This window comes from Syngnathus floridae, chromosome 3 (genome assembly GCF_059516105.1).
Source record: "Syngnathus floridae isolate MCC-2025c chromosome 3, RoL_Sflo_1.0, whole genome shotgun sequence".
NCBI lineage: Eukaryota > Metazoa > Chordata > Actinopteri > Syngnathiformes > Syngnathidae > Syngnathus > Syngnathus floridae.
In genome coordinates, this window is record NC_142415.1 from 7,940,664 (window position 1) to 7,961,538 (window position 20,875).

At 41.2% G+C, this 20,875-nt stretch overlaps 1 protein-coding gene across 1 annotated transcript; it reads left to right on the top strand.

The window, feature by feature from the left end:
• Positions 1 to 2,738: 2,738 nt before the first annotated feature.
• On the top strand, positions 2,739 to 20,769 carry LOC148400308 (SMAD family member 3). Its single transcript, XM_088371428.1, has 8 exons — positions 2,739 to 3,416; positions 14,388 to 14,581; positions 14,655 to 14,789; positions 15,404 to 15,529; positions 16,364 to 16,576; positions 16,654 to 16,791; positions 17,454 to 17,598; positions 18,456 to 20,769. The coding sequence occupies exons 1-8, from the start codon at positions 3,214 to 3,216 to the stop codon at positions 18,577 to 18,579; spliced, it is 1,278 nt and encodes a 425-aa protein (XP_088227554.1). The 5' UTR covers positions 2,739 to 3,213; the 3' UTR covers positions 18,580 to 20,769.
• The last annotated feature ends 106 nt before the right edge of the window (positions 20,770 to 20,875 follow it).

Sequence of the window (20,875 nt, forward strand, 5' to 3'; positions counted from 1 at the left end):
ACAATATAGGACAGGGGCATCAATGTTTAATCAGTTCTTAATATCATTTTACATACACAAATTAATGAACAACTTTAAAATCAGAAATCAAGGAAAATAATTCCAACTATTGTTTAAGTTACTGGAAGCTGACACGCTTGATTTGCTTTTGCTTTTGCAGGCCACATAAAGTGATTTGCTACAAAATTGCTAGATAGAGTCAGAATACTGGTTGACAGGTACAAGCACAAATCTCGAACATCCACAGACACCACTTGAAACTACAGCCAAGAGAAAAATGACAAAATGAAGAGAATGGAGGGCTGGGAATAAATCAATACAATTTCAAGGATAAAATAAATATAAATTAGGTTGCTTGTGTCAATTTGTGCTTCTGATGCTGTTTAGGCTCCATGGTGATTTTAACTGTCACCCACAGAGCCCTCAATGGTTATGCTCTTAATTTCTAGGTAGAGCTTGTATCTAATAGCTCGGGCACCTTAGAAAATTAGAGGACAACCAATCAGCCAGTCTGTGGCTTAGAGCAGTGTTTTCTAAAGCAGTTACAAACATTTGTTAGTCTACACTTCGATTTCATATCAGTTATTACATTGAACATTCTTTGGTGTGTAAAGGAAAGATCATGAAATCTATCATTTTCAGACCTGATTTAGGATATTAATTAGCTAAATGGAGGTCTGTGCTTTTTCTTTTTTTTCCCCTTCTGCTCCTTTGGGACGCCAGCTGACATCACACACACCACCCTCCTTGGTTCCCCACAGACACACTCAGGAACTCCGGACTAGGTCCCCTGAGGTCACATCCAACACAATGTCATTATCATCCATCGGATTGCATGTGGTCACTGCCCATTCGGTCTTGCTGACAAGCCTTTTGTGCTCAGTAATTCTTCTCATAGGTGCCCCCCCCCACCCCCCACCTCCCTTCCATCCACCACCAACCCCTCCCCTCCTGTCTACTGTGGCCCATCTGTAATCCCATCCCCCGTCCTGCATCCCCATATCCGCCCTGTCTCGACCCATACTACTCCAAAACAAACCAGCTGTCTTGGCCAGTCGTGTCCCGCGGGGGGCGTAAACAGTTACCATGAGGACCAGAGGGGCCTCGTCGTCATCGCCGGCTCCTGCAAGCTGCCATCCCATCATGATGTTGTAGTGCCCCAAAGGTGATGCAAGTATTAACTGTTCCGACATGGGATGATTTAAAAATATATATCTTGCAACATCTTCCCAAGTAGTTAACCAAGAAGCCCATATTTTAAGCGTGTGTGTACTGTAAAAGGCTAAATGAAGAACGAAAAGCCCTCAGCAGATCTAAAAATACACATACTGTACCTGTGGTCAAGTAACCAAAATAGATAAAAGCAAAGAGTTTGTCCGACTAAGTCCAGCAGTATTTTTAGCACAAATGACACACTGTGCTCACAGAGGGGGCGGGGGGGCCCTGGGGGGAGGAGGTCAGTGTGGGCTGTACACACATACCAAAATGTTACCCACAGGTCGATGTAACTATTTTTGTATGACTGTGAAGTGTCAGTGGGGGCTCTGATTAAAGGGTCGCTCTTCTCTGATGCACAATAGCCTTTTGACTGCAAAGTACATCAGAGAAAGAGGAAGTGATTGTACTAAGTTCATCTTGTTTTTCCTTTTTTTAATCACTTCACTGGTTTCTTTTATATCAAACAAATTGATGAAGGCGGAAGAAACCGCCGAAACATGTCAGGTAATGAACCTAAAACAATTTGTTTGCTATAAAAGAAACCAGTGAAGTGATTAAAGAAAGAGGAAGTGGTTGCGCAGCCGGGTTGCCAGTCACATTTCACATCATCACACAAAGTCGCTCGTGCACTTTTGCTAATAAATGATTCCTCACCTCAACTACATATTGTTTTAAGCGGTAGTTGAAGTTTTTAATGTTGTATTCAATGCATCACCCTGACTCAACTCTACTGCAAATCTAGCAATGAAAGGCCAGCAAGTGCACCATCCCATGTGTGCATTCAACTTTCTTGCAGCCTGTTCTTGAACATAATAAAGTCTTGCTTTTTGAAGCTCCACAACAAAGGCACTTTAACGCCCTTAACCCACTATCACTTTCACAGTGTGTGGTTCAACATGGCTGTGTCTTGTCTTGTATTGTGCATCTAGTGTTGGATGGTCAACAGTGTGTGCGTGTAGGTGTGTGGCTGTGTGTGTGTGCGTGTGTGTGTGTGTGTGTGCGCATACATGTACAGTATTCTGCACATCAAACTTTCATCTTGTTAAGTGGGTATTTTTTGTTCGTAGCGCTAACAAGCTGAGACAAGTGGCATAGCTTGTCTACATGCGCAAAATGCCATTTGAATTATGAAGCGCCTCGCAAACTACCCAAATGAATATTTTGACCCTGCAGTGAAACCTGTGCTTTGTTGATACTAGTTAACAATTAACAATAAATAATGCAATGGGGTGGGGAAAACAGCCTGTGTAACGTAGGTAAGTGGTAGGCTATGGCAATTCATTTAAAACAATGTTGCTTTCTCAGTTATATATTGAATCATATATGGCCTTCAAATTAGTGTTTTGTCCAGTGTTGCATAACTCCCATTGGAGGGCTACAGCAGCATACTTTTTTTTTTTTTTTTTTAGCAGAGTGCAAGTGCACTATTAGAAAAGGGGAATGGGTTGCGCAATTGTCCAGCTGCTTAGACGGCCTTTTGAAGGGTGAGTTGTGCAGTCTGAAGTTTCAATAGACACGCTCAGCTGCAGCTCCTGCATTTGCATTTCATGCAGACTTTGCACGGGCAACCGCGGATGACTCCAAACTAACATACTAAGGAATACAGTCCACTATATCGACAAACAAATTTCTATTTGAGTTTATTTGGTGAATAATAGTGAGTTTGGGGATTAGTCATTGGTATAGTTCTTAAAATAACCGTTGTTTGAAAACGCGTAGATGGGACTAGGTTTCCTGGCGGAAGGCTACTAATTCCACAGCGCAACAGACTGCCATCGCACATTTCATGAGCTCCAGTCGGGCGGACAGAGTTCACTTCAACGTTAAACCCCGGGATGCAACAATTTGCATTGAATCGCATTCATATATCGTGGAAATAACAATTTTGCCCGTGGCGTGCGGTCTGCATTGAAAGACAACTCGCTTCCTTTTTTTTTTATTCCCACGGCAGCCGAACTTGTGGCTATTGGAAGAAGTCAAGAGCAAATCTAAAAGATGTCAATCCTGCCTTTCACTCCCCCCATCGTCAAGCGACTTTTGGGCTGGAAGAAAGGCGAGCAGAACGGCCAGGAGGAGAAGTGGTGTGAAAAGGCGGTGAAAAGTCTTGTGAAGAAGCTGAAGAAGACAGGACAGCTGGACGAACTGGAGAAAGCCATCACCACGCAAAATATCAACACAAAATGCATCACTATACCAAGGTAAGAAGAGGTGACAAGAATAGGTTAATTACGACTTTGTGCAGTGAAATCACACATGCACTGTTTTGTTTTTGTTTTTTAACTTAGTCGCTGCGGTATATATTATCGCCCTCACTTCCGCTTCCTTTGTAGCGCCAATATGACATATTGCACTCAACGTATTTGAATAACACGCGAATAACGTGGTTTAGACACACGCAAAGGAAAGTGCTGGTGGACAGCGAGCAAAGCGTTGCTCATTTGTTCCACGCCACGCCAGCAAAACATACTTTTCATGACTTGAGTAGCAGAGGCACTGCAGGACGTTTTTTGTAGCTGTGCATTGACACATGCAATGCACAGGCTCAAATAGAGTCCAAGTTATATAACTTGTCCTTAATCTGCTTGGTTTTCTGGCGCTAGAGCTGACCTACTCTCGCCCTTCTCCTCTATGAGCTGCGTGGAGATGCAATCAACGACACTGAATCAGTGCTTGGAGTAGACTAGAAGTTGTTAGTGATGAGAAGATAAAGCTTCAAATTTTCTTCATGAACCATTTCCTGATTCCACTTGATTGCGCTGTTGATTTAAAAAAAATGGTTTAAACCAGTAAGGTTTGTCATTATTTGGGTTTGTATCCAAAATGTTTATAATTTTCAAGCAGATTTTGTGACATTGCACCAAACAAACATGCAACTTATCATCTGTTTCCATTTGTTATTATTTTGCGAATATTGAGGCGCCATCAGATGACATAGAGTGTCTCTTCCATAAGACTGTTGGTTGCCTGTCAGCCTAATTTATTTATTTATTGGGGTTCTTTTTTAATTAGGGGTCATTAATTAGTAATCGAACATAATTTTGGGATGGCATTGTGTTCATATTGATGGCAAACAGTTTGTGTCGATGATATAAACTGGCCCCAACTACGAGTCAAGACAGCCGCCATGTCACCCCTCGCAGCCGGGGAAAACTTCAAAATGAAAGAAAACCAAGGCATTGATGTATTAATTTATTCTTTGGTCCGCTAAGATTTATTTTGAAATTTTCCTTCTCGCTGTGTGTTACCATTATGAATAGTTCTCCCATCAGAGAACAGATGAAGCATATCACCCACAATTTATTTCAGATTTGACCAAAAATAACGAAAACAGGGAGATTTTCGTATAATTTCCTGTTCCTGTGCTGAAAAAAAATGGTCTTTTCATGTGTAAATATCATAGTCTATGATATTACATTTATAATTGAATCGAATATATGAAATCTTACCTATGTATTTTTAAGCAACCTTTTTATTTTGTTCTTGTGTAGTTGCCGTACATTAACTACTTTCTGTAGTTGTCGTACATTAGCGACATCGCGCAGGGACTGCAAATTGCGCAATAGGGAGGTCATATCTGCCATCAACTGAGTTTTTCGCACGCTGCAGCCTTCTAGTGGATGCTGACATGAAAGCGAAATACTGAAGCTGAAAAATTGCCCATTGATTCAATCAACATCAGGAGCAAATTGAGGGTCAATATTTTGTAGTTTACAGGACAATTCAGATACGAGAATACTACACGAGCCTTTCTTCCCTCTTGGCGACTGCCTGTCACATGACTGTTTAACGGCAGCAACAGTGAATTCCAGAACGTGCACTAAGTTGTGAAAAGTAACACACAGAGGCTGTAATTTTGACTTAATCACATACCGTGTGTGAGCTGAAACTGAAGCGTACGCGGGCACTCCCAAATTCTTGATTGCCACAAGTGCACAGCTCATACCGTACAACTCAGGCCAACAGCAATCATACTTAAGCCCTGCCGGAAATTTATACAATGTTTGGCGTGATCCAGGTTTCGTATTTCCCACCACTAATGCGGAAGGGAAGAGACAGAGCGCATTAAGATGACCCAGGATCAGAATTGGCTGTCATTGTGACCAAAGCGAGAGCCGCTGCTTCTATTAATTCTCCTGTGCGCTGGCATGCCGAGAGCAGCTGCCTGCATGTCGAGGCCTGTCCGTGTTGAGGTCAGCTCCTTGCTCTCCCTGACACTCAAACTCCGAGCCGAGGCTTAGCTACTGCACCCGTGAGCCGGTTGTCGGTGCACCTGCTGGTGGAGTGAATACAACTGTTTGACTGGATGTGCTTCAATTTACAGCTAATACCTCATTTCTAATATCATTTGGTTGATTAACATTAAGAGGCTCCGCTTTATGGCTTTGTATAAAGTAGACATTGCCCAAATCTTTGGTAAACCCCAAAACACGTTAGTCAGGCTTGCTTTCACCAATACTTTGACTGTTGCATTGCTTCATGGAAAATACCCCCCAAAAACGTTCTTTGTTATTGTTTGCTAACCCCCTGCATGATGCTGTTGATCTGGTTTGGTCGATCATCTCCAAAGGGCTGCATCTTTTCTTGCCCTTGACGTCATTGTGGTTTGACCAGGAGTTTTCTGCTTTTTTGAAGCTCAATAAACACTCCACGCTTGATGGTTAAGAACCCCGTCCACCAAGGAGCACTTGTGGAATTGTGGTAATGACTTACTGTAGCTCCTTCCTCTTTCTCTGCCTGCTTTCTATCATTTCCATTTGCCAAGAGCAGTCAACTTGAGATCGTCACAAACTGGACACAAACAGCAAATTTTCAATGAGTCAGCTATGAGGCGACGCATTTGTGGTTTGAATAACTGCAAAAAAATAGTGACAGCTTAAATAAGATTTTTGCACACATTTCTAGCCTCAAATTTATATATGTTGAATGTTGAACACCTTGCATTTGGAGTTTGACCAAAATATTTAGGGAACTCTGAGTGACGTCCAAGATGCATGTTTAGTGCTACTGATTTACTTCCAAAAACCTCCCTGTTCATAACTGTGACTAAAGTATTTGTAACAGTCTTTGTATTTGTTCACACATTGTTTTGTGTGGGTGCTCTTTGCTTGACAGACACAAATTAGGTCACATTTGTGTGAAGATCTTTGAGACTCGTAAAAAAAAAAAAAAAATCTATACATGCAAAGGCTGGAGGGAAACTGGGACAGCTGATGTTTTCAATAGAGACAACACTTTACACACATATATGTGGAAAGTACTGTGCTTTAGGGGCACTGCTTGTTAAGACGTTCATGCCATAAAGATATAAACCCGCTCTCCAAATAAAAACTTGAACTCTTGCATCAACTGGAAACAGAAGCAGCAAAAATAATGCAAGGATTCATGTATGTTGCTTTTATGTTTTTCTTCTGATTGAGCTTACTGTCTCTTGCTTTAGTATTTCAGAATTTGGTCTCTGTACATGAGGAAAATTTTCTTCATAGACAGTCTGTCTCATTTAGTGATTTTAGAAGTGGTGTGAAATTAATGTGACATAGAAAGAGTTCATGTGACAAAGAAAGCGTTGTAGAGAAGTCCTTGTAATGTGTTGTTATCAAGTTCAAAGACAAGTGTGTTATTGGCTGGACGAATAACCAAATAGAAAGAGATTTGTAATAAGTGACAGTAGTTGTTTGTTTTTACAGCAGAGTGCTATTTTCTTAATGCTGAACTTAGATTTTTTTGCAAATTAAAGCCACGGATGTTTATTTGAACAGCAACCGAAGAAGATGGCACAACATGATATTGCAAGGAGTGATTTGTGCTTGCTGGGCTGGTATCCATTTGAGCTGTAGGTCACTTGTTGGTCGAGTCATTTGTCATTTCAACATCTGCAGGAAGTTTTCTCAAGTCTAGCGTCGAGATTTGAACAGAATGATGGCTGTTTGATGTAAGGAGTGTACTTTGTTTATCGAAATAATGCAAAATAGGTTTACATGGCTTACATAATTTAAATCAATCAAACAACAAACACTTCAGGAGCCACTTTAGGCTTTTGGAAATCCATTTCTCATGGTGTGTTCGATTTTGATGGTCGATAACTGCGGTCAAAGTCAATCATTGCACACTCATTCACTCTTATTCTTTTCAATTTGTCAAGGCGCACACCTGAGTCATTTGAGATGTTATTGTGTATGTGAGTCAGAGAGTAGAAATCAAGGTGATTCACTCGGCGGTTGCACGGTCAACCCGAATGCCGATAATAAGTGAATGAGAATTTCTACACGTTATTGTTTGCTATCTTTCTGTGTAATTTGCCTGTCAGTGTGAGTGTGTTAGCTTAGGGCAATGGTCTTTGAGACTGCCGGGAACTCTGGGCGGGTGTGGCCTGCTGTTTGCTTTATGGAGGGGTTAAGGAGACAGCTTGGCCTTGACTTTGCCCTGGCCCGTCTATCTGCGGGGGTGTGCGTGCGCGTGCATGTGCTTCCATGTGCACAAGCTGCATACACACAGACAGGCACGCTTAGCAGACAACAAACCTGCCTTTGTGCTCACTGGGTACTGGTTTACAACTACCCGTGTGCAGGAAAACAACCGCACATAAAGAACCATAGACTGCTGCTTCAAAGTCATAATCAAGTTAATCCTAAAACAGGGGTTTTCATCTGGTTTTGTCCAAGGGACCACCATTATAACCAAAAAGAAATTTAGGGACCTCTGCTTTGGCGCAGTATGATTTTATTTTGCACTGAAGGAGGATAGACCTATACAGGCTACCGTATTTTCTTGACTATAAGGCACACCTAAAAACCTAAAATTTTCTCAAAAGCCGACAGTGCGCCTTACAGTCCGGTGCGCCTTATATATGGACCAAATTCCTAAATTTAAACTGGCCCGAAGCATTGTGTCATGAAATCAATCATAAGTGGCCCGCTGAAGACTATGAATCATGAATCAAAAAGGCTATGGAAATCTGACATGATGCATTAATGGTGCGCCTTATAGTCCGGTGCACCTTATATAAGGACAAAGTTTTAAAATGCGCCATTCATTTAAGGTGCACCTTATAGTCCGGTGCGCCTTATAGTCCGGAAAATACGGTATTTATTTGCATCTGTATGTCTATTTTGGGAATCTCAGCTACATTTGACATCATTTGGATGTGTATATGATTTACAAAATTAGCTGGAAAATAAATCAAGTCTAAATTGACTTGAGGATTGAACCCACCACCTTCAAGGTTGACGTTTATCACTCTATAACCAAGCCACGCCCCTTTAACTTGGAACTTGCTTGTTCAAATATGCTACACATGGTGAAAACATACCAAGAACACAAAATGTAAATTGAGGCTGCCATGAATGGTGCTGCCAGGCCCTACTGGGAGCAAAATAGAAATATAAAATGCCTCGCCCAAGAACACTTTGACATGATCACCGGCCTTGATGATTGAAGTCAAAGTTCAAAGTTGAACCCAGCACCTACAAGTTTGGACGCTATCACTGCACGACTGAGCCACCTAAAAAGGTCATTTGGCAGTCAGGAATCATTGTTGGCAAGAAAAAGTTGATTTGTCCATAATTGATTATTGGGGAAATTGAGCCATGAAGAAATTAGGGCAGAATGGGAGGTACTACTTGGTCACAGCCAGTAGCGGCATTGTTGATCCACTTTCATAGAGTCTGTAGTTGTTTTGGCACACAGCACTAGCTAGGTCAACACAAAACTGGCAATGAATTAGGGGTTTTGAATATGCTCCAAGGGACTCTCACAATTTTTTAAAATAACAATTAATTGATTATAAATGTTGTTTTTCCTTTTGCCCATGAACGTGCCTCAGTGTGGCCCAAGTTATTTTAGCACCGCAGTTGTCGAACAGCAGCTCAAAGCTAATTGGTTTGCATCGCCATTCATGAGTCGCATGCCGCTTCTGACTGGTGAGTTTAGAGGTAGCGGAGGGAGACAACGTTAACATGTGAAATAGTTGCCACAATGGATTCCGGGTCAGTCTGTAACACTGCAAAAACAGCAGCTTTTGAGATCACGCAATTGCAGTGGTAATTTAATTTTATAGCTAAATTAATCATTTTTCACCAAGCTCCTAATCTCTGAGTCCCATATCTCTACTTCCAGAAAAGCTGTGTAACTGCCATAGATGTTTCCATTTATAACTCAAGTTACTGATTGTAATTTCATTGAATAGATGGTCGTTACTTAATCCCACTTCTGAAATGTAATCGTACATTCCTATTGGCCATATTAATGAACACCAACTGTCTCAATTTCTTGGATTTTAGAATGGAAATGTCACTCAAGTAACTGAATAGTTTATACAGATGTGTGTGTGTATGCATGTGTGTATGTGTGCATATATATATATATATATATATATATATATATATACAAAATTTTTATTTTTTAATTATATATTAAAAAATTTAAAATTTTATATATATATATATATATATATATATATATATATATATATATATATATATATATATATATATAATTTAATTTTTTTAAATTTTTTAAAAATTTATTATTATTTTTTTATTTGCTGTTTAAGAAAATGAATTTCCTTAGTTTGGCCTGCAGGCCGGGCTGACGTGTCTACCATTCGCCTCACTATATTGCTTGGCATTTGAGTTAATTTATCGATCCCATCTGGAACATTAAAATCATCATTCATTTTTATTTCAAAAGTCACAGGCTGCTCTAGTCATTAACTAGCATTAAAGGTAGCCGGCAAGATTTAGCAGCAAACTCATTTATGACCTAATTTATGAAACATTTTTTTTTTAATGAAATGCAAATGGAAGTGTCACAACAAAGAAAGAAATGCACTTCATTTTCTGGAATTCCAAGAAAAAAAAAACATGTTAAGTTTACAATTCTTGGCTTTCAAGTACATTCCTTCAGTGGTGCAAGCGAACCATAGGAACATATGCACGCACACACGCACACGCACACACACACACACACACACACACACACACACACACACACACACACACACACACACACACACACACACACACACACTCACCTCCCACCTTCCTCCCAGCCTTTCTGGAAAAGCTATTAGATGTGTCTTTTCCTTACAAAAGGGGATGCAGAGTGAAAGGAACCAATAATTGGGTGGGCGAGAAAAGCGAAAGCCAGCTTGAGCGTGTCCCGCAGGTGATATCATTGGGTTGGAGAGCGCTGGAACCAATGAGTGACGGGCCAAATGTGACATATGAAACCAGTAGACATACTGTACTCGACCAGGCCAGTCTGGAGAGTCGAGTGAATTCCTCATGACAATGAAATGTTTTCCCCTGCATGAGAAAATTCACTTCATGACCAACCTCAAACTTAACAGACAAAATACAACTCTTTCTCAAATGGCACTTTTACTAAAAGTTGCTATCAACTGTCTTTGTTTGAATGTAAACTCAGTTGAATGACATCTGAAGATGAATTGAAACTTTCATCTGGGAGAAACTGAATGTGTATGGATGAGATTATTTTTGAAACGCGAATATAAGTTCTTTTGCCACTTCCATGTGTCCATGTAGTAGTTTTTAAAAAAAGAATTATAATAATAAAAGCTCAAAATCCCACAGGTTTATGAATAATTTGGGGCTAAACTGTAAATCTAAATTTGAGATAAAAGTAACAGCAGTGTGGCAATATTGGTAAACACAAAATGTTTATACCTTTTTATCCATATTGTGTTATCGGACACCTCCCATTTACTTTTGAGAGAAATCAGGCAAATGAGCTCAAAACCCATAAGTGACCTTGATTACTCAGAAAAATTATGATTCTGCTCGTGTTGTCATTAGAGGACACCAGCTCAATGTTATTAGTCTGTCCCTTCCCCTACACAACCTTCTCTGGAGGTAGACAGACGGAGGAGAGGGGGTTATAGGGGTGGGGGTCACGAGGCCCAGACACTCTGAGCTGCCCTGAGCTTTTGAGACACCCTGCCAGCCCCTTTGTCCAGCAGCAACCTCCTTTCTTTAACCCTCCCCAACTTGGTTCATTACCCCCTTCCCCCTTCATGTTTATGTACACTCACTTACCACATGGGGAGGTACAATTACCCCCAAATTTCAACAGCGTCCTATTTATTTATTTTCTTACTTCAGTTTCAATGCTATAATATTCATCACTTTGAAACAACAGAAAGCATCTGTCTGTTTCGTGTGCATACATTTAAAATGCTGGAAGTTTGACCGAGGTCTATGTCAAAAGAATCGAGGGTGGCTGTGCGAGTTAGGACGAGCAAAGCCGCACAAACGTTTGCGTCTCTCGGACAAAAGCTTTCCTCGTTTTTTTCGTTTGTTTTGCCCTCAAGCTAAAGTCCGTCAGGTTCAATCTGCTCTGTCTGAGCCGGCCGGCTATATGGCTTTGAGACGTCACACTGGGTCGCACACAAACATTCACTGACAAACTACTGATCTATCTCACGTTCTCAGGTCCTATATCAGAATCTTGTTGACATAGTATTGCCTGTGGTGGAACTGTGTAAAGGGCGGCACGGTGACGCACTGGTTAGCACGTCCGCCTCACAGTTCAGAGGGTGCAGGTTTGATTCCACCGTTGGCCCTCCCAGTTTACATGTTCTCCACGTGCCTGCTTGGGTTTTCTGCGGGCACTCCGGTTTCCTCCCACTTCCCAAAAACATGCATAGTAGGCTGATTGAGCACTCCAAATTGCCCCTAGGTGTGAGTGCGAGTGTGGATGATTGTTCGTTTCTGTGTGCCCTGCGATTGGCTGGCAACCGGTTCAGAGTGTCCCCCTCTTACTGCTGGGATAGGCTCCAGCATGCCTACGACCTTTGTGAGGAAAAGCAGTTCAGAAAATGGTTGGATGGATGGAAATCCGTACGAATTGGTCCTTTTTATTTTTTAACCACTAGTTGATTTTATCGCATGAAAGAAAAAGATTTGTAGTGTTTTACTGAGAATCAACAGGAGGCCGAGAAACATGAAAAGAAGTACGCCCACGTTCCAGCGTCACTCCTCTCAACTAATTTCTTTCTGTAATCCTCCTGACATCCTGTTACAATTTAAGTATTTATGATCGTGCTCTGACTCACCATGTTATGACAATATTAATCATTCAGACATGCAAGATTTAGTTACATTGAAATATTATTTGAGTAACTTCGAAGAGTGTGCCCTATTTAAGACTGGTAAATATGAATGAATGTTGAATCGGTCTTACATGAAATCAAATAAGAAATCAGTTCTCTTTGGAAAAAAAATCATTTTAAAACAAACGCGACTATGTTTTCATTGGAAGCCCCTCACCTTCTCCACAAACACAAGCAATTGCACGTTTGCTGACCGACTAGCCTCCTGCTGCTAAACATCCCTTCAGGTTGTGGTTGTTTAGACAATGTGACCACTTCTTCCTCTCAGTAGCAAGCCCAAGCGTGAAAGCGGTGCAGTTTTTACTGCTCTTTCTCATCAGCATTGTAAATGTCCTCATGGAAGTGAGTCATTGGAATGAAGGGCACATATAATGTGTGTCTGGACCTGTCTGTCCTTCTGGATTTCATGTTGACAGTGTTTGGCTCGAGCAGCCATATAGCAAGAAGAGACTGTCATGATGTCGCACTATCCCGCATCCCCCTGCCCTACTCAACGTTTTTACAACCATGACTTACTCACAGGCTTATCTTGCATTCCTGCTTTGACACAAAAACAAAAAGCTCTGTACATATCTACATAATTGCAGAATAAAGTGTGGCAATTTTTTTCTTTTTGAATAGCTCAATCCCAATCTTGGTTTTGTTAAGATGAGAGGTTCCAGTGTAATAATGAGGTACATAAAAGGGTATTTTCAAAGAAAATGAAGCAAAGTAGGATGACACGGCAGCCACTGCACTTTGTGCATGTCTGTGTGAGCCCACGCAGAGTCTCGTCTCAAGCAGACACCCACGCAGCAACAGCACCAGCAGCGACATAAGACGCATACCAAAGACATCGCATCATTTCATACATCGACGCTCAACCGAGCTGGTTTTACTTAAACATGCAAAAAGACAAAGGGAACACCCTGTAGCTGGATCTAATGCCAATTTTATAGTAGTTATATTTTCAGAGAGGTATTTTCAGAACCGCAAGTTGAATTGCTTTTATCCAACAGGCTAATGGTTTTAAGTAAATGTTTTTCTTCCATTCTCTTTTCCTCTTTGCTAATCTATTCTCCATGTTTTCCTTCTAGTCAGCAGGAGCTTTGGACATTTTAGCTGCTTGCATCAGTCCAAACTTTCACAAGTAACCCCATTGTCAATGTGAACAGTATAATATCAATTTTGTTAAATTTGACCCAGGGTTCTTTTTTGTATGTGGACATAAACCGGATATTTATTCAATATAATTGCTCCGCACCCATTTCCCTGCAACAAGCAGAACAAATGGTAATATTTACAGAGCGTGTATGTTCTGTAACCCAAGCGGTTGGTTCTTTGCTTGGAGGTCCCATCAGCGCATGTTAGAGCATGTGAGTCCAATCTTTTGCTAAACATATTGTCAGAACAGCCGACCTCATGGAGTATTGAGCTTCTCTTTCAATAACTACATTTACCAGTCAGCGTACAGTGAATTGCTTTTTGTTGTTCTACTCTGGTTTCTGGACAGGCAGCAATTGTTTTGATCTTATTTTCAGATCATAATCCTGTAAAAGGCAATGGTCGGAAATGCTTTCACGTGTACTTTCATCCGTGATGACATTCGATATCACACATATGCTTTGGGGATTTTTTTTTCTGCACTACTTTCCATTCTTATAACTCCAAGTGTATGCCAGTGTGGTTCATGATTGATGAGGCACTGAATCATCCGATGTAGGATTTAAAAATAGCAACCCAAAACAAAACATCAGCCTATATTGCCATTTTGATGGAAAGAAACATTTGTCATCAAGAGATTGCCCCAGGAATTGTGGTTAAAGAAGCGACTAGGTTTGGATGTCTTCAACGTCCTTGATTCAAATGATCGTTATCAGGCTTGTGCAAAGCTTGCTAGTGAGCTGATCATTTGAATTAGGTTTGTGGAAGTAGGGATGGACTTGATTCAGGCTGCATGGATGCTTTCAAGGACCAGACTATGTCAAACAATATTACAACCCTGCTGCTTCCCTCAGCAATCCCGACACTAACTGTGGTCTCACTTCTCTCCCATGTGCAGGTCTCTGGATGGCCGTCTGCAGGTATCGCACAGAAAAGGTCTGCCCCATGTTATCTACTGTCGTTTGTGGCGTTGGCCCGACCTGCAGTCCCACCATGAACTGCGGGCAGTGGAGTTGTGCGAGTACGCCTTTCACACAAAGAAGGACGAGGTGTGCGTCAATCCCTACCACTACCAGAGAGTGGAGACTCCAGGTAAGATTTTCATCGGGCACATTTTGTTTTTGTTTGGGTTACTTTCTCATGCGTCTGTGTGTCCATCATACAGTCCTCCCGCCTGTGCTGGTGCCCAGACACACAGAAATCCCCAGTGAATTTCCACCTCTGGATGACTACAGCCATTCAATACCTGAAAATACCAACTTCCCTGCTGGCATTGAACCCCAGAGCAACTATATACCAGGTACAGCGTCGACCTACAAAAGCACATGTTGCACTCGCATGGGATTCTTTCATGCTATGTATTGTTAAGGCTAATCATTCATCCACGTGGTGCTACTGATTCATGCTTGTTTTTACACAGAGAAAGTCAAACAAACATTTAGGGCACAGGTGTTAAACTCAAGGCCCGAGGGCCAGATAAGGCCCGCCACATCATTTTATGTGGCCCGCGAAGACAATTCGTGCATAATATTCGTGTCATTACTAGAATTGCAAAATATCTTCACTTTTAAAAATATCTTTTTTTTTTTTAAATATTTGACCAGTTTTTACTCATCTGATTTGAAAACGAGTTATTTGTCAGTTTGTTTTGTAGCTTATACTGTATATAATATGAGGTGCTCATACATTTATAATGTCATAATGGCCCTCCGAAAGAAACTATGACTACAATGCGGCCTGCGAACAAAAATTTGTTTGACACCCCTGATTTAGGGTATGAAAAGAAAATTCCTGTCATTTTTTAAAAAACTTAATAGCATGGCACCATCAAATGTACAGTGCCTGACTGTCTGCCAGTGATATGTACGTATATTTAAATGAGATCGGTGAGATGGCATTTGTTTGCATGCTCAGAAACGCCACCCCCAGGCTACCTCAGTGAGGATGGCGAGACCAGCGACCACCAGATGACCCACAGCATGGACACGGGCTCACCAAACCTATCGCCCAATCCTGTTTCCCCCACACACAATAACTTGGGTAAGGACTGTGTTTGAGTGTTTCTTTGTTTTCTTTTCAGTCTGTCCGCCTTCACTCGCAGACAAATGTTGTGATAGAACGTCTCCCCAGTGGGAAAACCGTGTTTGATTTGACTCCTTTTTTGTAAGAGGAAACCAGGTGATGAAAGAGCCTTTTGTTTTCCTTGCACCGTGTGAGCTGTGAAACAGCCAAGATAGCATTCCGGCCACACAGACATCAGTGACAATATCCCATGTTTATCCAATCAGGACGGAAAACAGCAGGAGTTTTGGCAGCTTGTTTCCATTCATGAAAGTAGAGGACAAAATGTTGCAAATGACCAGAACCAGAGAATTTTTTTTGGGAAGTGTCATATAATTTGACCATTTCTGGCTCCCAAATGACCAGAACCAGAGGATTTTTTCGGAAGTATCATATAATTTGACCATTTCTGGCTCTGGTTTCCCAACAGTGAGGCTTGAGTTTCCACTATTAGTCTGGTAAAAGCTTCTGGGACACAGCGGATGATATTGAAATGGTGTGACGCAAGCTCAGTATAATGTCTTCCACACTTTGTGTTTTGTGTCTCCATGTTCATGTGGTCCTCATCATCACTGTGCTTTGCTGTGGCTGCTCTGTCGCTCTCTGGAACTGACTTATTCTGAAACATTGTGACCTTAAGCTTGTTCTACAGTGTAGTCGGGGAAAAAAAAGGAAAAACAGACAACACACTGTGGTGCTCCATTTTGCCATGGGCATGAGATCCAGAAAAGCAAATGTGGATTCATGTATTGACCATTGAATGAATGAATGGACCTATTTCATGTCGTTGATTGTGGCTTGTGCTGATCTCAGATCTCCAGCCTGTGACATATTGTGAGCCAGCCTTCTGGTGCTCCATTTCCTACTACGAGCTGAACCAGCGAGTAGGAGAGACTTTTCACGCCTCGCAGCCCTCGCTGACGGTAGATGGTTTCACCGACCCTTCCAACTCTGAGCGTTTCTGCCTGGGCCTCTTGTCTAACGTCAACCGCAATGCTGCAGTGGAGCTAACGCGCAGACATATCGGTAGGCATCCCCTGCTGGATGGCATCGGTACTGACACAGCCGGACTATTTGCCTGAGGACTCTTTGCTTCTTTTGAGGTCGCGGAGTGCGACTGTATTACATCGGAGGAGAAGTGTTCGCCGAGTGTCTCAGCGACAGCGCCATCTTTGTGCAGAGCCCCAACTGTAACCAGCGCTACGGCTGGCACCCTGCCACCGTCTGCAAGATCCCTCCAGGTGAGTCCAGGACAGAGTAGAGATCGGCATGGAATCAAGGAAGAAAAAGGGAGGGAAGGTGCTCATAAGTCCATCTCGATAATTAGACTTATCACGCACTAAATAAAACGGGATAGAAAAGTTTTTTCTACACTTGATAAACTTTTTTTAAAGATTTTTTATTGTGCTACATTTCTATTCAAATGTGCTGTATTCTTGATAATTAAAAAACAACTGGTTTGAAAATTGACGGAGCTTACTTCAATTTGCTCATCATAAAAAAACAAAAAAACAAAAAAAAAAACCACATAAAAAAACGACACTATTGTTTACCGTTATAGTTTCTGGGAAAATCATCGTTCTGGAAAAATTTGCTCTCGTGAAGTTGGCAAGCATTGCATTGGAATCTGAGATCAGGCCCTTTTGTGTGTTACGGCTTCCTCCAACATTCCATCGGCATGTGTGTCAAGTGAAATAAAGACTCTTTAGATGGCCCATTGTCTGTCTGTTGCTGGAATTGTCACCCACGACTGACTTTGACAAAACAAACACATTTTTCACTGCATGAATAGTTTGTTGATATGTTTTGACCATCAAATATACTTTGAAACATTCCCTGAGGCAAGAATCAGTTGCATCGTTTCCATCCTAATGTCATCTGGCTCTTTCCGCTCTTCTGTCAGGCTGTAATCTGAAGATCTTCAACAACCAGGAGTTTGCTGCTCTGCTGGCGCAATCTGTCAACCAAGGTTTTGAGGCCGTCTACCAACTCACCAGGATGTGCACTATTCGCATGAGTTTTGTGAAGGGTTGGGGGGCTGAATACAGGTAAGTTGTCGCTCATTTGCTGTGCAAGGCTGCATTTGTAATTAAATATCATCCTGTACATTTCGTAGTATCTTAAGTTAATAAGGGAAATAAATGTGAAGGTTAACCTCAATTAAGTCAATGCGGAGAGGGCTTCTTTTATTAGATTTGTATTGGATTTTAAGAGGGATCTTTATACTGTATGTAGTTGACTAAAAATCCAGATATGCAGCAACTGTGTTTGCAATCATTTACTAATTTCCGACTTCCTAATCATGTGGATTTTTAAAAAGTGGACTACATGGCTCACTAATGATGTCTCTCAAGAGGACATTAGAGTACCTCAGTGGATGCATTTCTTCCTGTCCCAGAGACCATCTTCCCCGGCTCTCAGACGTCTTCTGGCTTCCCTCAATAAGGCCGACCGGCCTCAGCTGGCACGACAGGCTATTTTCAAACAAACACACATGGACTGTGTCAAAAAGAGATGTCAGACTTTCCCTCTACGGTTCCCTCCCACATTTCCACGGTGTCTGACTCATTGATAGTAAGAATGATTAGCGCCCACGGGGGAGATGCTATTGCGCCGGGAGTGGCAGCGTTCCAGCTCGGTCATGTGGAGACACTTAAAAACAGGATTCTGAGAACTAAACCAGCCGCGGCCTCCCGCTTCTCCATCTCAACCCACACCTCACTATCGCTTTCTTCAGCTGAATGATTAAAATCTTCTGGCTATGCTCTATTCTCTAAATTTATTGAGAGGAAAGGAAAAAAAGATCATGACAATAACATTTACGAGTTGTTTTTTTTGTTATTCTGGTATCATCTCCTCTGCCAGAGTAGTAAAAGCTCATTCATCCAACTGGATCTGTTTGCAGGCGACAGACGGTGACCAGCACCCCCTGCTGGATCGAGCTGCACCTGAACGGCCCTTTGCAGTGGCTGGACAAGGTGCTCACGCAGATGGGCTCCCCCAGCATCCGCTGCTCCAGCGTCTCCTAGGGAACCTATCTATGGTAGGGACTGAAAACAACAAAATGATCCTTCAGTGACCCACAAGCCTGCTCTTCCCCCCTTACCAGCTGTCAGTAGCACTTTTTTTTATATACTGGACATGTTTGATTTTTATGTGGCAAAAGGGGACAAGTGCATTAAAGTAAGACCATGTTAGTATGAACTCTGCTTGTTGATTGTTCTTGTCACTTCTCAACAAGGAGGTGTTCTTGTTGTTCAATTAAGAGATTCATTTATTGATTTTGATCAATTGTTTGAATATTGTACATACAGTATGTCATATTGTATTGTTGAAAAAAGAATCGCTGTCTTTAAGATCTTGTTTAACCTCCTATTATTTGGCTGTCTGATGCGTGTACCATTTTCCCCCCCAAAATTTTAAAACCAGGTGTCTCAGAAACATATTGGACATGCTTTCTATCACACTAATGATATTTGGAACTGATTATCTGCACCACAGATTCCCGTTTTTCAACATCTTCCCCTTGATAGAAGAGTGGCTAGATAGAGATAGTAGCTCCGCCCCTGCTGTTAACGCAGCCTTTGCGACTGACACTCCTATTGCTCACGTCACAAAACCTTGTTGTGTTGTCCCATAATTGTCATGTAGTAGGAATCCGCAATAAGGACACCAGAGTCATCTCACATGGCTTAACATTTGTATTTGTGTTAACAGTGCAGTTGCTTCCCTACTTTATATTCATGTTTAAACTCTCAGGACTGTAAAAAACACAGCCTCATTGTATACAGAAACCAGAAGAAAAGATCGTCCTAACCCAAAATAACTTCTATTTTTCTGGTCAGAGACTTTTTCTCCATTAAGCTTTTTATAAAGGGAAAGGTTTTGATGGCAGCATGTAAATAATAACAGCTCAGCTCAATTTTTATTTGTACTGTATCGTTTATATTGTTTTTGACCAGTTTACCTTTGTAATGTTTTGTCATAAGGTGATCAAAGATGGATGAGAAATATTCAGTCTTAGCTTTACTTCTTGCAGGGAGTTCATTTACTCCCAAAATAAACACTCCATTACCTGAACACAGAAAAGATACAAAACCTTCTTAGATAATATCGTATTTTCCGGAGTACAAGTCGCACCAGCCATAAAATGCTTAACAAAGAAGAAAAAGACATATAAGTCGCACTGGAGTATAAGTCACATTTTTGGGGGGAATTTATTTGATAAAATCCAACACCAGACATGTCATCTTGAAAGGCAAATTAAAATAAAAATAGAATAGAGGCAACAACAGGCTGAATAATTGTACGGTATGCTAATGTTACATGACACATAAACAACAAACTGTGAACGTGCCTGGTATGTTAACATAGCATATTAAGATTTATTCAGATAACTATAGCGTAAATGATATGCTAACAGGTTTACCATACCGTCCGTGTCACTCCAAATCACTAAATCCAATGAAATCTTCATCCTCTGTGTCACTTTTAAACAACTCCGCTAACTCCAGAGGTAGAAGATGCGCCACTTCTTCTTCTACGTCTCTTACGTCAGACTCATCGGCAGTTGCAGTTCCAATTTTTTCAGCCTTTCTGAATCTTGACACACAAGCCTCGAGTGTCCTCTTGCAGTTTATTGTGAAAATAATATGTGGAATGATATAATATGTGAATAATTTCACACATAAATCGCTCCTGAGTATAAGTCGCACCCCCGGGCAAACATGAAAAAAAAAAACCTGCGATTTATAGTCTGGAAAATACGGCAGTTGTCTTCATAAATACGTACAACTTTGGAATTAATCCCTGCCCAGTGGTGCTAATATTTAACATTATTGGGACATAAAGCAAGTGTGTTTAACAGATGGGTGATGATGATCAAACCCTGTCAGTGTTCAGTTTGTTTCAGAAAAGTAGCATCTACCAATCTGAGACTATGACTCCTTTTTGTGGTGTCACTGATCGCCTCAGTACAAGTCCTTAAAGGGCTTTTATTAGACCCGCTAATCCGAGAAAGATTCTTTGTACACTCTTTAGTTACTGTGTTTGAGCGTTTCCAAATTGCTCACTTTATTAGTTCATCTGTAATAGTTGTGATTTTGCTTCATTTTGAATCTCTGGTATACAATTATGTCCATTATGTTCTCCTGTTTAGAAAAAGAATGATGTGTTGCTTTATACATTTGTTTTATCTATAAAATAAAATATATACCGTATATCTTGTGATTCTTGACAATCTAATTGACGATATAAAATACTACAGTTTTGTATACAGTATCTATCACCAGACCTATAATTTAACCCCCCTGATTGTACTGTTTC

Excerpts from the sequence above, each read along its gene's own strand:
- LOC148400308 (XM_088371428.1), top strand. The coding sequence starts at position 3,214 with ATGTCAATCCTGCCTTTCACTCCCCCCATCGTCAAGCGACTTTTGGGC. Across the intron at positions 14,790-15,403 it reads CCAGAGCAACTATATACCAG|AAACGCCACCCCCAGGCTAC; the intron begins GTACAGCGTCGA and ends TTGCATGCTCAG. Across the intron at positions 16,792-17,453 it reads CGTCTGCAAGATCCCTCCAG|GCTGTAATCTGAAGATCTTC; the intron begins GTGAGTCCAGGA and ends CTCTTCTGTCAG.